Genomic DNA, 15,818 nt, shown 5'->3' on the forward strand with positions numbered 1-15,818 from the left:
TGAAATTTCATAGTTATAGAACTTAGTTATCGACGTTGAGACGTCGGAACAATTATAAGCATCAGCGAAAATATTACACAACAGGCGGAAAATTTTTAATAATGCTGTACATAGAATAATTGGAATTAAATGAGGGTGATGTGAGTAGCATGTAAAAGTCTAAATGGGTATTATACTTCTGATCGTATATTGGTACAAATGTACTTTATAGTAGTACGCAGACCTGCCAACCCAAGAGTGGGGCAATGCGTGAGATTTGGTTTTGGGGCAATTGATGTATCAATGATAGTATATAAAAAATTGTGGAAATTGGGGCAAAAAACTCACGCATTTCTCACGCATTTTCATTTTTTCTTTGGGGTGATTGCGTGAGTCTCACGCCCAAAGCGTGAGAGTTGGCAGGTATGGTAGTACGTCTATGTGTATGACGACATATGCTTGGCGTGGTGTGTTTCTGTATGTTCAGTTCGAATATACTACATGATATACTATACGAACTAAGCCAAGTGAACCGCGATACGTGCGTGTAATTCTTTTTTGCTTGGTGTGTCAAACGTGATTAAAATAATTATGTTTGAAGTTCGTGCACTAATTGTTTTTGATTTTACATGTGCTTTCTTAATTAGTCCGAACAATAGAGCCGACAGAAGCAAGAGTAGCGTTTGGTTAAGGGCACAAAATTTTCGTTTGTAAAGACATGTTTGTAAAGACAATCGTATACATTACTGATACGATACGTCTATGTATGGACAAACAGTTTGTAGGCTGTTTAGTCATTATCTACCACAATGTCTCAAGCCAAATGCCAAAAAGTACTAACTCGTGTCTATCATGTCCAGTTCATTACCAAGTTAATAATGAAGAAGAAATGATTACCTTCTAGAAGAATATGAGTGCAGTAGAAAGTGGTCACAACGTTAGAAGATGCCTTTTAAATTTGCAAAGTCCTATCTCCTTTGGACCAAACCCAAAACCCCAGTTACAATATAAGCTTGGCTCATCTAGATTTTTTTTTCTACACATGAGAATGGTGTAGCCATTCTCATGTGTAGAAAAAAAAATCTAAGTGTCATTCTGCAACAAGATCTACACTTCAACCAACATATTGCCTTAAAAACAGAAAAAGCAACTAAAATCTTTAGGACAATTAAATATGTGCTCGGTACTGCACCCAAAAATAGCCGGCTGCTCATATACACCAGCCTGTGTAGACCCATCTTAGAGTATGCGGATACAATATGGGACCCTACCAACAAATCTATGATAAGCTCAATCAGAAGCATACAGAGGAAAGCTGTTAGGTTCGTCAGCTGTCTGAAAGGTCGTTACAATATCACTGAAGCCCGCGAACAGTTAGGTTTTCCAACCCTATCTAGGCGAAGGTAAAACCATAGGGTAGCTTTACTTATTCAAATTCTCCAAGATTAGGATCGACACAGTGTTCTTCCATCCAGTTATGATGAGATAGTCAAAAATGGATCCAAAACAACGATAGTCATGTGTGCAGCTAGCTGTGGGGCACTCACTTCAATATATGCAACCTCCAGTATATTTCACAATGGCTTTTTACCCAGAACTATTTGTAATATGAGAGTACTACCAGAAACTGCATAATCACTAGACAGCTAGGCGCTGCGATAATGCTGTAGCACACTGTTTCCCCCTGGGGCACTCCACTTGTACCTAAATATATAGAGCGTCCTATCGCCTCAGAGGTATTCAGGGGTACCAAAAACTATATCCTTAGCTGTCCATTTATATTTTTAAGCATTACCTTTACGACTTTACGGTCTTATATTTTTGGCAACAAACTCTAAGGACTACAATTAATACCTGGGTTTAAGTCTCACTTGGCAACATAGTAGTTTCAAATGTAAATTTTTTGTAGGCGAGAGTAATCTTTACTCTGCATTAACAAATTGATAAGGCTACAAACCATCAGTTGTGTCAAGCTTTTTATTTGCTTTTAACACTCCTGTTTCATCCTGAGAAATTAAAGTTTTTACTGTTTTTAAAGTATTTAGTTTTTCAGAACTTTTTTCATTATAAGCACTCTGTCCTTTTTTCTTTGTGAGCTAGGTGTCAAACCCCCGAGTGCACTTGCTCATTAATTATCTTCATTTCACTGGAGAAAATGAGCAGTGAAGTAGATTTAGAGACAAAGGAGTTGAAACAGCATGGTTGCTAAATGAGAAATCACTGCTGCATCCTCTCAGTTTTTTCGCTAGTTGAGAAAGAGGGCACTGCAAAACTCATATGTTTGTTATGGCTAGACGTTATTATATTTTGTATCATTTACTGTATTAGTCATCTACTAAATACTGTTATTGCTCGCTGGATAATCATACAAAACATTAACATATAGTAAATGATGTTACTACATGTTGGACATTTACATTTTATTCTGTTTTTTCTAAATTTGGTGTGTGAAAGTATAGTTTGAGTTTATATTATACATAAATTCTATTGAACCTGTGTATAACGATAAATGATTGTACTTTTCCAACCTTATTTATTAACAAGGTTTCTATTGTAACCTTGTTGATTGCGTTGATGTTGCGCCTTGAATAATGGATATTACTGTAGATGTTAGCTTTATATTTATTAATAACTCTAATTGAGTTAGACACATTCACCCAAATGATTAACTGTATACTCTCCCTATTTATACTATAATCTCACTGAGCGAATATATGCTGCCGTAAAAAGTCAATACATTAAATATTGTTATATTTTATTTAACATATTATTTATGTTTAATAAAAACTTAGTCGTTACCCACAATTCTCCTTCAGCATCTTTATTTACATTATATATCCAGTCAGCAAAGAAAATGGGTATCATACTTGCAAGTGTGTGCCATAGAATAATCTATTAGATCACTCTCTAATTACTTTCCTTCAGACTTAGCTATTCTAAACACGTTAGCGTTCTAGTTCACCATTGGCTTGATGCCAAAGGGTATATATACTGTTATACAGAATATACAAAGGACATAAAATAGCTGAATTCTATATAATTGAGCAAAATTTGATCAACTCCTTATTTTTGAATATTTGATCGTTGTCAGACCTTGAAAATTTTGATTATTGCACTCTCAACTATATAAATGTCACAGATTTTTGGTTACTTTTTTTCGTGATGTAGCAGCTGCAGTGAGACCATGGATGAACCTTCAAATGAATGAATTCTATAGAATTTTGCATTTCCTAGATGTTGACTGTTAGACATTTTCTCTCATTGCTTGTTTTTTGCATCTTACATAAATTGTTGAAGATTATCTTTTATTAATTCATATTTTTAAATATCTCAATGCCAAGAATAATAAACTGTGGCTCAATCAGATATGCCATACTTTTAAAAGAGGCGTGGTACAAGACAAACTTCAATCATAAATTATAACACAATTTTTCATATTGTGATTTGTGCCAAACCTATATCTAAGGTTTTCTCCCATGGTCTGCTTATTGTGCAACTGTACGTCCCATGGCTGTTGACTATGCATTTCTACTGCTACCTACTCTCTACCTACGCTATTGTTCATAAAGCATAAAGACGAAAACACACTGGGTGATATTTAGAGTGATATCACGCTGCGTGGCGCTAATCTGCGCTAGAACTAGCTCAGCGAGCTCATGCAGAGCGATAACGCCAGACTTTTTCTATGCAACTTTATCGCTAGCGAGATGCATTTCAATTGGTTGGTTTTTACCCGAATGCAGTTTTAGGGTGGGTAATTATTTCTTATCGATGTTCAGCGATGTACAGCAGTGACAATTTGCTACCTACAGTATTTTGCTACGGTTGAAACATCTTCAGAACGAACACAGAATTGTTCATAAATTTAATAAAAGCGCTCCCACTCCTGTACACCATAACAAACAGAAAAATACAAAAAATCCGAGTTGAAAACTAAAATTTGGAGTTAATCGTTGCGCAGGTTCACCATCTTGAGAATGGTAAATATTTACTATATTAAGTATAAAAACTACAAAATAAAATATATATAAAAATTGTAAAATATTACATTTAAAAATACAATAACCATTTTTTCTTATGTCTTGTAGTGTGAGCAGTGTACAATCCGCGAAAGTAAGATCGGTTTAATAACAAACGCGGAAGTTGTTTACCTTTTTGCATAGATGGCGCCATATTGACTTACCTAAATTTATTAACAACTCTGAAGAAACTAATGATACGCAATTTAATTGGCAGTTTGTGAGCGTGCCCATTATATCCTTTGCTAGTGAATCGCTCAAGTGTGTTTACGCACACGCCAGCGATATCTCCGCCCTCCTCATGATGCTCGGAATAAAATCGCCTAGTGTGTTTAGACCTTTATTTAAACATTCAGCAGTTGTCATATAGCTCATCCAGGTAAAATGGAAAATTTTGCAAGCCTAGGTTTCATAATGTTTTCAAGTTTGGGGAAAAAGAATTTGGCTAATGTTAGATTGCCTAAAACAATGTAGAAATAATGCACTGCACATCTCATCAAGGCAATAGTTGGCTACAGGAATAATAACCGACATTTGTGATCAACCTTTCCCACTGCCTATGCACCAGCGCACTGAGTGATTACAAATAATTCCACACAAAAAAAAATCTGATTAAAATAACCATTTTAATCAAAACAAAAATTACGTATCTCACATCTCTCATGATAAGCGTGTTATAGCGCTTCTACATAGTCGTCAATAATGTTTTTTTTAACTAAATCGATTGCAATAAAAGTTGCTATTTTTATTTATCATGCTTTTATTATTAAAATTGTCTATTAATATTGAAAATTTATGTTCTACATCAATTGTCAAGAACTTGTTTATGTAAACCAAATATTTTATAGTGTCATCTCAACTATGCTTGCTATAAGCTGATTTGTAAGCCGGTCATACTTCATATTTACTTACACAAAGCTTACAATGCTTTTGATTAAAATTAGCAAAATTTCATAATCAAATGTAAGATCAGTTGGAGTTTTTATTTATGTACAATAACAGCGGTAACATCCATAGGATTGTACCCTAATCAAATCTTATATAGCTAATAGACAATCCAAAGCCTGTAGCATAGAAAATTTCCATAAACCAACAATTTTATTGGATCTTATGAGCCGACAACTTTAAAATGCGCAGCTTATATTTGGAATGTGTAGATACATTTATTCATCAACACAATAAGAAGCAAGAAAAATAGTCAGATTTTTACCAGATGTACCTTCAAATAGTCGAATTCACAGATAGATTAAATAGAATACGTATTTGTGCATTCCATCGCACATAAATTGTTGAGACGATGTAAATACAGCTTGAACCTGTGGGTGTGAAGCCACTACAGTGACTGACCTTTGCTACACACTCCATTGATTCTCTATCGTTAGTCTTTACATAAAGTTATCATGGAATTACACAAGAGCTGTGTGCATATAATGCAGCAGTGTTTTCATTGCAAAAAACTCTCTAGGTATTGCTGCACACAAAAGCTCTCTAAATTCAATAAAGCAGCAATTTGTGTTCTAATATTCTAGAGCCCTAATGTTAAAGTCTAGTTCATATTTACTATACTAGATTAGATACTATACTGTAGTACTAAAACAGCCAAGCTTACTACAAGACAACAAAGCTACTTATTCTACATTTTATATACAGGTAAATGTTTTCGTGACATACATGTACATTGCTAATTTAAAATCCTGTAGTTCACGCCAATTGTATTGTAGCTGAGTCAAACCAATCTTTCAAGTAGCTATATAAGTTTATTTGGTCAATTCAGGTCCTGCCAGCTTATACTACGAGGGTATGTCTGAATTTACTGAAGATGTGTTTCCTGATGTTGGGTTTGCTCTTGAGCCGCCAAGAAAACGCGAGACTTGTGAGAGATGCCGGTGAGATTTACTTGTCCACCATTTTTAATTTTTTATATAGTTTTATATGAGGATACTAATTCAGTTGTTGTGATGTAATTCATGTGCGAAGTACAGGAACGTATTGTGTTCAATTACTTTCAATATATCGTAAAATGTTTGGCTATTATAGTTTGAGAGATTAACCCATAGATATAATAAAGCCTAGATATGCGAATAATGAAAATAAGTGAGGCCTATAAATAGCATGACGCAACGTCATGGTGATGTGTAAGAGTGAATCAGCTGATCTATGAATTCCTATTGACTACACTAAAAACGGTACAATTTTGCCATAGTTTGTGCATTTGAGACTGCACTTGTTATTGAAAATATATCAAACTGACTTTCGATGAGAAAGGCAAAAATCTTACACACATGGTAATGAATAATACCAATGACGGCATACAAATAGCATTATTATCTGATATTACTGATGGCATACTGATAGCATTATTTTAGAATAGACCTCTGCTTAATCTTCGTCTCTTCTCTCTCATCACGGCTTTTATTTCCATTATATTCTGTGCTATTTGGCAGACGCCCTGCTACTGTTTGCTGGTGCCCCTTTTTACCGAGTCCCATTGACATTAAAACACGAGTGATTATTCTACAGCATCCCTATGAGGTTAGTTCCTTTCCTGTCATTTATTTTGGGTTGGCCTTGGAATAGAAGTCGATGCATGCTCAGGCTACCTACAGCGGTAGCCTATTTCCAACTAATAAATCACTGCATGTACCCATCCAATGAGAACATTTTTATCTGATCTGTCGTGATTACTAGGGTAAGCGACGTCTCTCTACCACACCGATGCTGGTTAATGGCTTGGCGCAAGGGTCTTGTACAATCCTGCTCGGATCAAGGTTCAATGTGAGCCGGTAGGTTTTTATATCTGCTCTCTAATGAGTAGACAAACACGATCTCTTTGTTGGCTTATTAGGAAAACAGAGCTTTTCTTATTTATTCATTCTCTTGTTTTGGTTATTCAAAATATTGTATTTTGAGATTATACAATTACAGTCAATTAATATGTCTTTAATTTGTGTTATTATGCGTTAAAAGAGGCACGTGTTGCAAGTAGTATATCATATGATGCGGGATAGACACCTCATTGCAGCAATCACACAGTCTTTCTTTGAGTTCAAAATTTCTTGCATTGCGCTGTATTACTTGTTGGATTTTAACCCTCTGTCAGACATAGATCATAGACATAGATCATAGGACATAGACCATAGACACAGACCAACGACATAGACCATAGACATAGATCAAACCTTCATCATTACCAGTTCTAAATGAGACCTAAATAGTTTCTGCCAAGGCTCCGCCCCAGCAGCCCATTTGTTTTATAAATCACATCACAGGCTGCAGATTTGTAATATGAACATCGGTGTAACATTTGTACAGCTACCCATTACTGGAGGAAGTAGTCGGTGCCCCCAACACAGTACTGCTTTATCCAGACAGCAGTGCTGTCCCCATAAATACTCTTCCAACAGACAAGCCATATAACCTCATAGTTTTGGATGGGACGTGGCTGCAGGCTCGGGGCATATATGGGAAGAACAGCTTTCTCCAACAAATGAAAAAGGTAGGTGAAAGTTAAGGTCTAAGCCCGACCAAGTAGTCACATGAACGAAGGGTTTTATCATTATCTCATTTTATCTTACCTAAGATCATCTATATTGACTTCTTCCCTTTATTTCTGTACATAAATACTTTTTGTGGATCGTACTGCTAAATAACACGCGTTACATTCAAAAGTCTTTTTAGTGATCCTTATTATGACTCATTCATTTTGAAAGCTCTATTTACTGCTCTCTCATGCTTTATGGCTTGAAGAGCAAATGAAATATAAATAATTTAATATTTGACGAAAATCTTTCTTGCACTGTTTATTTGTAATAAAATATGTGAAACTTTGGTTTGTTTGATCAATTTAAAAAAGGTTCCTGGTTTGCATCTAAGGTTGTTCATTGTATTGCCACCCTGACCATTCCTATCAGCTTAATATTATTTTATATGAAAATTAACAACACTCGTCACTTCGGAATCGTTCAAGGTGGACGATCCTAAAAAGCACAAATTTCTACCCTTACATGTGAAATCCTATACTTAGGCAGTTAGAGAAACCATGTGTTTTTGCAACAAATGGTGTCTTTAAATTTTCCCAGGACCAAACACGAGTGAAGCGTGTGTTTGGGAGCTTTATGATAAATACCTATGTGCACACAACTCCCGAAAAGTATCCACCAACAGCCATACCCAAACCCCTTTACCGAAATCCCATCAAAAAATTTAACCATTTTTCTTTGGAGTCGTTTAAGTATAATAATGATACAAAACACCTATACACCTATACACCTATTTAAATATGTTACCAAGTCTTTGAAAATTGTCGACAATATCCTAAAAATTATCCATCTCATCGGATGATACATAACTAGAAAGATTCATTTGGCCAAAAGTCGCCATTAAAACCTGACAAGTATTTTTAATCAAAATTTAGACCCGCCAACTAAACGCCCATAAAGCCGTGCGACAGATAGAAAAATGTACACATTTCACCAGTCTTTAGCCGAAATTATCGCTGGAATATCGTTTGTTGCTCTCTCTCTCTCTCTCGAGTTTGAAACATTAATGACTTATTTGTTAACAACTTCGCTAGGGAGCGCATCACTCGGTTAGTTATCAATGACCAAATTCTACAACGTAAAAGAGAGGAGGCTAGACTGTGCTACCTTTAACAGAACACTGCACTTATCTAACAAAACTATTTCTATTATTTTCTATATGAACTTTTTCTAAACACTTTATATGTCTCCTTTTCTATTATTATGTACTTCCTTTGTTATTAGTTTGTATACAAAACACTTTACATATACTTACTTATATAGGGCCTACATATAAATCTATTTACAACATTATTCTATATCATATACCATTATTCCATTTCTATTACTTTATATACAACTTTACATTCCCCATATACTTTCCATTCACAACACTCCTAACATTTTTCTATCATACTTGCCAAGTCTCCCGGTTTGGCCGGGACCCTCCAGTTTTTTAAGTCAGCCTCCCTTTTTCGCAGAATCTCCTGTTTTCCTCCAGCTTTTTCAATAAAAGTAGTGGTTTAATTTTTTTACTTGTCATTTTCCCTTTATTTACTAGTTGTGAGCCCTCATCATCACACAAAGTTAGCAACAATGAAACAGATAGCTATTAAACCGTATGTTTGCCATAAAACCTGGGCTATTCACATTTAGTAACATTGATGTCTAACGATTTGCTCTACAGTTTTTTATCAATAAACAAAGAATATACATGGAGCTGTGACATATCGTTGGCAAACGACCATGACCTCCCATTGATAGTAGAGTACCCGATCATTAAAGAAAATCGTGGGAGGGCCTCCTATGTAGGTACCAATGCAGAAACCGATGCATAAAACCTGGGCTATTTAGATTTAGCAACATTGACGTCTAATGATTTGCCCTACAGCTTTTCATCAATAAACAAAGATTATACATGGAGCTGTGACATTTCATTGGCAAATGACCATGACTTCATGATCATGACCATTGAATAAAATTATAGGAGGGCCTCCTATGTAGGTACCAATGAAGAAAAAAAAAACTTCACAAAGGAATCTAGGCTTAAGATTCAACTACTACATTTACCATCAATCTCTCGCTTTTTTTCCTCAACTACTTGGTAAGTATGTTTTTTATACATGTATTTACACTTCTAAAATAGAAAATTTTCACCTTTATATATCTATTTATATTACACTACCAAATACAACCGTCATATCAACAACTAACCACTTACTCATATACCTGGTTTCAACCCAACTTTACCTCCAAAATAAATTGTTGCACCTTTTTGGAGTCGTGCTCCGTCAAATTTATTTTATATCATCTCGAACAACTCTCATTTACACTATACTCTTTCAATTCCTGCTGACAACTACATTTTCAACAACCAGCAGTACCATTTCTTTTTTCCATTATCACTTTGGTCATGGCTGTATGACAGGAGAATTTCTAGCTAATAATGTGGCTCAAATACAATCCTTATTGGTTGTTTTGCACAAGGAAATAAAACTCTAACAAAAGGCTTTCAAGAGTTATTTTGTACGCTGTTTCTGCTTGATTGCCATTTATTCGTAGCATTCAAGGATTTCACCACTCAGTAATTCTGTCATATGACAATTCTATTGAAAGGTGAAGGTGACCAGTGCATCAGTGAGCAAATACGTGGTGCGAACTCAGCCAACTGATGAATGCCTGTCAACACTAGAGAGCACAGCATTGGCACTCGAGTCATTGGAAAATGATTCTACGCTATTCGAGGTAAGGATCTCCAGTCTACTCACGAGATTACATAGCACTCCCTGTCTGTCAATGAACTGAATTGACCAGTGTTAAAATGGAACCATGACCCATATTTGAATGTTGTAAGTAGGCTGGCAAAGCATGATGCTGCTTTAAATAAGTGAAACGTTTTCTAGAATGTGCGAAGTGCATTTTTAAAACAGGGTTACAATGTCAATATGCCTTAGAATGGCAATAAAGTTGGTAGTTTAGGCTGTTTCAGTAGTAGGTAGCTTACTGTTTCTCAAAGTTGATGCAGTGATATACTGAGCGTTTCCTGATTTATTATAATAGTGCTTAAAAGAATTGTTTTGGTTGGTTCAAGTACCACATTGTTGTTTTTTCAGCTAATTTCAAACATTTTAGTTTCAGTATTTTAATATGTATTGATTTTGTAAGTGACCTTATTAAAAATTATAATTTCGTAACGTATATTTCTCAAAGTATTTCCGTGTGTATGCATTCCACCTATAGCTATTGAAATCTTGGAATAAATAAACCATCCCGAAGTAGATTTGATTTCAGACCCTACCTTTCACCACTCCGACACCCTATCCAATAGGCCACTGAGAATGAGTTGATAGCTTGTTGATATAAGTCGCTATATGATAGCACATACCCGACGGCATTGTATACCACGCGGGGTTATTGCTTAAGTAAGTGATTGTCATTAGTTAACATACTAAAATTGCTGTAAAAAAGCCTTCAAAAACAAAAGTTACTTTGAAAGTTAGTGGACCAATCTTTGTTTTTAGTACAAAATTTGAATCGGTCTGATTTACCTATGAACAAACAATGAAAGCTGTTCGTGGCAGTTATGGTTTAAGTAACCTTTATTTTGAACTGCCGGTGGTTAGAATAAGTTATTTACCACATATCAAATACCAATAAATAATATTTTAATGTTTATTTTGTGTTACTATCGCTTTAGTTTTGATTTCAAGAGTCGTGTGCACATAGCCTTATGCAATGCTCTATTGCTTTTATGTCTTCAGACTCTAAAAAAAACAATCCGCCATTAAAATCCTACTTTGAATTGCTCTTAGGTTGTTAGCAAACCAATTTCTCAGATGAAAATTTATGAGTTGAAACCAAGAATGTATTCAATTCAATATTTACAGAACAGCAATATGTTTTATTTGTATCAAATGTTCTGACCTTGACAAACAATGTCCATGATTTCACTACAGTGCTCTAAACCTTTGTCAGTCTTTTAGACCCTTTTAAATAAACTTTCAACAGCTACCCTTTCTTTTAAGTATATTGTAGTTTGGTTTGCTATTGCTATTCTTTGTAATATAATCAATAATTGACCAATGGAACCTTCAATATCAACTGTAGAGACTTATGTTTTGTAGAAATTAACGAAACCTCTCAATGCGTTGTGTGACTTTCAACTGCGTCATGGAGCTGTTGCACACCAGAGCAAGGAATATCTCATCAAGAATGGCATTTATAAATCTCAGAAAAACTCATCATGAATGTTGAAACTTCGATGCACATTATTTTCAGTATCTATTATTGGGTATTGTCATTAATAAAAATAATGGTATGTTAAAATGTAAAAGATCTTCTTGATAGCTAATTAATTCTGACTATGAACAACACCTAATCCATGGCACGTCTTTGTATTGGGTGAACCGCTGCTCATTGTTTACTGATAAAGAAGTCTGCGTATGTCTGTTTAGATGTGCTTGTATTGTACACTTTATATTGAATGATGTTATCACAGTCATTTGCAGCACCTTTGCAAATGCTATCAATGACAGCTGTATTTTCGAAGTTTAGGTAATTTGGGTTCACCCTAATATATAAACATCGATTTACATGTCAAACACGAATGCAGTCAAATTTGATATCACAATTATAGAAGTGCATTCTGTCAAGTCGCATCAATAAGCTACAAACGTATGTATGTTCGTGGAAAAGCTAAACACCAACGGTTTTGGAGTTATTTACTCAATTAGCTCGCCATAAATGTGTCTTCGAAGTTTGCAACTTTTATGATATAATAACGACATTAAATTTTGCTCAAAATTAAAAAATTGATTTTTCAATTTATTTATACGGCTTTGTCTTATACTTCATGTAATAATGCAGCATTTTTTTTGAAATACTACAGCACTGACACTTTAGCAACTCCGGTTACCGGAATCCGCTATTCGGGCTGCTGTGTTATATTTGTAGGTCTGATACTATAGATCTGATCCTGTACAGTAAACATGGCAAGGTGGCGTGGATTGAGCGTTGCATCATTGAAACAACATCAAGAGGTACTGTTTGTACAATGTAGTTTTTTCAAATGCTTCAACCAAATATAGTTTAAAGCGTTAAATGAGTTTTCACGAGCCCGATAGTTATCGTTATTTAATGAGTATTTCCCATAAAAGTTACAATTTTTACTCCTGATTTCAGTTGCAATTTTAGGTTTACAGCTGCCTATTATATCATTAAAGTTACTCAACTTAGTATCTTGGAGTGTGTCTGAAATTTATAAATGATTGAAGAGACTGTATGCTGCAACTATCGTATTCATGCTTTTACATGTCTTAATTTGTACAGCATTTTATGTGTAAGTATGAAAAATTGCGCTCAATGCTGCTAATCGAATAAATCAAGCAATATTAATACGCTACATCTTTTGTGATGTTCTCTTTTTTGACACTGTCTTATGGCTCATTTTTCATTCTCGCCATTGCTATTTTATGATTGTAACCACTGATATACAGCCCCATGAAGGGCAGTATATAATTGTTGTATCAGAGCTCTTACGCATGTTATTTGTAGTTGATTCCCTTGTTTGGAGCTTTGGCCTTTGGTATGGCACTCTGTGGCACTTATCTCGGCAGACTCGTATTCATGAATCCAGACGTGGCGTGAGTTTAATATACATGTACCGGTTACTATGGTCGATTACTGATAGCAAAGCTAAATTTGACATTCTTTGAGAATATATTAGCTTTCATAAAGCAAATGTTATTGTTTATTTAGTTGGAATCGCAAAGCCAACCCTGAACCATGGAATAAGTGGCAGCAGTCAGATAAATTCAAGGTGAGTATGCTTGTGCAATTCAGCAATGTTAAATCATTAGATTTGGCGCTGTTTGATTTATTCTTGGTTAGTGACATGCCAAATTTTGTTTTTTATGGCGTTGTCTTTGGTTAGCAAAAAAGACAAAATACTGTGATCTGGCAGATGTATACTTTATAATTCACATTGCTAATTAAAACTAAAATGTCCCTTTTAATTGACTGTTTAATTCATGGTTTTATCTTACAAACACTTTCTCATTGATTTTTAATTTTACTTATTTGTTTCCTATAAATGACAATATTCACTCTACAAGACCTTAGATGGTAAAGCCTTAACAATTCCTCATAATAACCTTAAAGCGTAATGTTATTTTCTGAAAATTGCCATTCATATAATGTTATGTTCAAATTACTTGTTGAATATTTCACTTTTTGCTGTAGTTCTTATCAACAAGAGATCACAAAAATAGAGGCTTTCCAGCGGACCGACCAGATATGAGTACTGAGACATACAAAGGCATCTAATCCCTCAACGACTAGTTTGTGCGAAGGTAAACTGGTGTCATTACATGCGCGACCTTGATGGACAATCAATCGGTGACTTGCGAAACATATCAATTTTTTAACATATGTAAAGTTTGAGTGAATAAATTACTCTGCACTCGAAGAAATTCCAACATTCGAAATTCTAACATAACTGACATTCGAGGTTGCAAAATTGTAGTTCTGTAAATCAGTATAGTAGGCTTACATATCCACAATTACGCTGATATTTTGGTGTATATCAGTTTTTCTTCAGACAGAATTTCACTAACTAGAGTGTATTCAGTTTTTGGATGCCTGCTGGCCTAGAAATTAGCTACCTTGTTGGCTAGCCACATGTACTATATTACTTGTATCGAGATGGCTGTGTGACAATATAATGGACATATTGCAGTGTGGTAGTAATGTACATCCGCTGTTCACCATTGTATGTGATGATGCTAAGCATTGCTATTGTAGGTGTGCTTCAGTGTTCCTAAAGACCCACTGCCTGTTGAACCTACATAACGCTTGCTGGATTAGACAATGTTGTTATTATAGCAGCATAATAAATGCAGAAGCATAATACATTTGAAACCATAATAAATGCAGAATTCACAAAGGTTTAAGGGGTGTGAAAAACTTTTACTTTATGTAATCCGTTTGTAGTTATTTATCCAATAAACTTGGAAAAGTAATCTGGTCTCTTATTTATTAGATGTTAAGGAATGGTTAACTGACTGAATGACCCTTCCTTGAGTCTCATTGACCAGCTCATGTCTTCGCTATTTGACCTTTGTCTTTAGATTTTCATTCCACCAAGCAAGTGGATCAGGTTGAGAGCTGTTAATCTTTTTTTCTAGTGTTCTTACATCATCATCCGATTGATTATACAGAAAATCATCATTTCTCTGTAACCTCGCTTGCATCTCAGTGGTTTTTTTTCGAACTTTGTCATAGCAGCTACCTGTAACACAGCCATTGTAAAGGTTGCTTTATGGAGGGCGGCCCCGATACAGCAAAGAGTTGTGTGCAAAAGCATCACAAAAATTGCCTCTATCTAGTGGCATCAAATTTTGAAATTTTAAGCACAAAAATAAAATTCAGCGAAAGCACAAATTTTTTGCCGACCTCAAGATGGCGCTTGTCCAGATGCTAGCAATGAAATGGTTATTTTCATTAATGAAATGATTGAACTCACATTAATCGAGTTGCATTCCAAAATATTTTTTGCTATTTTGAGCAAGGCCAATTTACCTCCCTGCAGCTGCATCTCCGGATGGCCAAAGAGCTTTTGGCAAAAACCGACTGTCATTAAATCAAATGTCCTACTCAAACTAAGGAAAGACTATGTCCTGTGAACTCGAGCATGGCCTGATAACCTCGAAAGACATTGTATACCACTTAATATGTAAGAATTTTGAGTAGCCAAGCTCATGTGAGAAACAATGACAGCTACAATACATCATAGAAATGTTTTTATATGAATAAAATGAGACACATTTCATATATACGTATGGTCCTTTGCAGTACATATACGAATGAGGTTTGGAAATGTTCTGATGGCTAGCAGTTGATTCCGGTAGGATACACAGCACCTATGGATTGTGAGGACTAACCAGTTTTGCCTTTGGCTATGCTTTAAAAATTTTTCACATCACTCGCCAAAGGATCATGATGATAAATGACTATTTTATATTAACCTATTTTACTATGGAGCATCTACTTGGAGTCTAGTGGCAGTAGCCATACTGTTTGCACTGACTTTGCCAAAAACTTGCTAGTGTAATATGACCGTACAATTACATGTATGTATACAGAGTGACAAACGCATAGCAGAAAAACTATCACAACGACCTGTAAAACCGCATTTCAGTTTGCTATCTGCAGAATATAATGATGAATATTAGTACACGGACATCACACATTTAGTATAACAACTAGTTCACAAGTCAGTATTGCTGTAAACAACAAATAAATA

General features: G+C 35.1%; 2 protein-coding genes across 2 annotated transcripts in view; both read left to right on the top strand.

The window, feature by feature from the left end:
- The first annotated feature begins 33 nt into the window (after positions 1-33).
- LOC137389693 (tRNA-uridine aminocarboxypropyltransferase 2-like) lies at positions 34-14,535 on the top strand. Its single transcript, XM_068075770.1, has 11 exons — positions 34-140; positions 5,773-5,884; positions 6,443-6,530; positions 6,687-6,781; positions 7,311-7,494; positions 10,133-10,261; positions 11,641-12,555; positions 13,070-13,158; positions 13,274-13,334; positions 13,757-13,866; positions 14,318-14,535. Exons 2-7 carry the CDS (start codon positions 5,799-5,801, stop codon positions 11,761-11,763), a joined length of 705 nt encoding a protein of 234 aa, XP_067931871.1. The 5' UTR covers positions 34-140; positions 5,773-5,798; the 3' UTR covers positions 11,764-12,555; positions 13,070-13,158; positions 13,274-13,334; positions 13,757-13,866; positions 14,318-14,535.
- Positions 13,103-15,818, top strand: part of LOC137390910 (uncharacterized) — a 34,118-nt gene continuing 31,402 nt past the window's right edge. Inside the window, exons 1-2 of the mRNA XM_068077226.1 lie at positions 13,103-13,158; positions 13,274-13,334. Of these exons, the coding sequence (XP_067933327.1) occupies positions 13,103-13,158; positions 13,274-13,334 (117 nt within the window). The remainder of the gene's footprint in view (positions 13,159-13,273; positions 13,335-15,818) is intronic.

This window comes from Watersipora subatra, chromosome 3, assembly GCF_963576615.1.
Source record: "Watersipora subatra chromosome 3, tzWatSuba1.1, whole genome shotgun sequence".
Lineage (NCBI taxonomy): Eukaryota > Metazoa > Bryozoa > Gymnolaemata > Cheilostomatida > Watersiporidae > Watersipora > Watersipora subatra.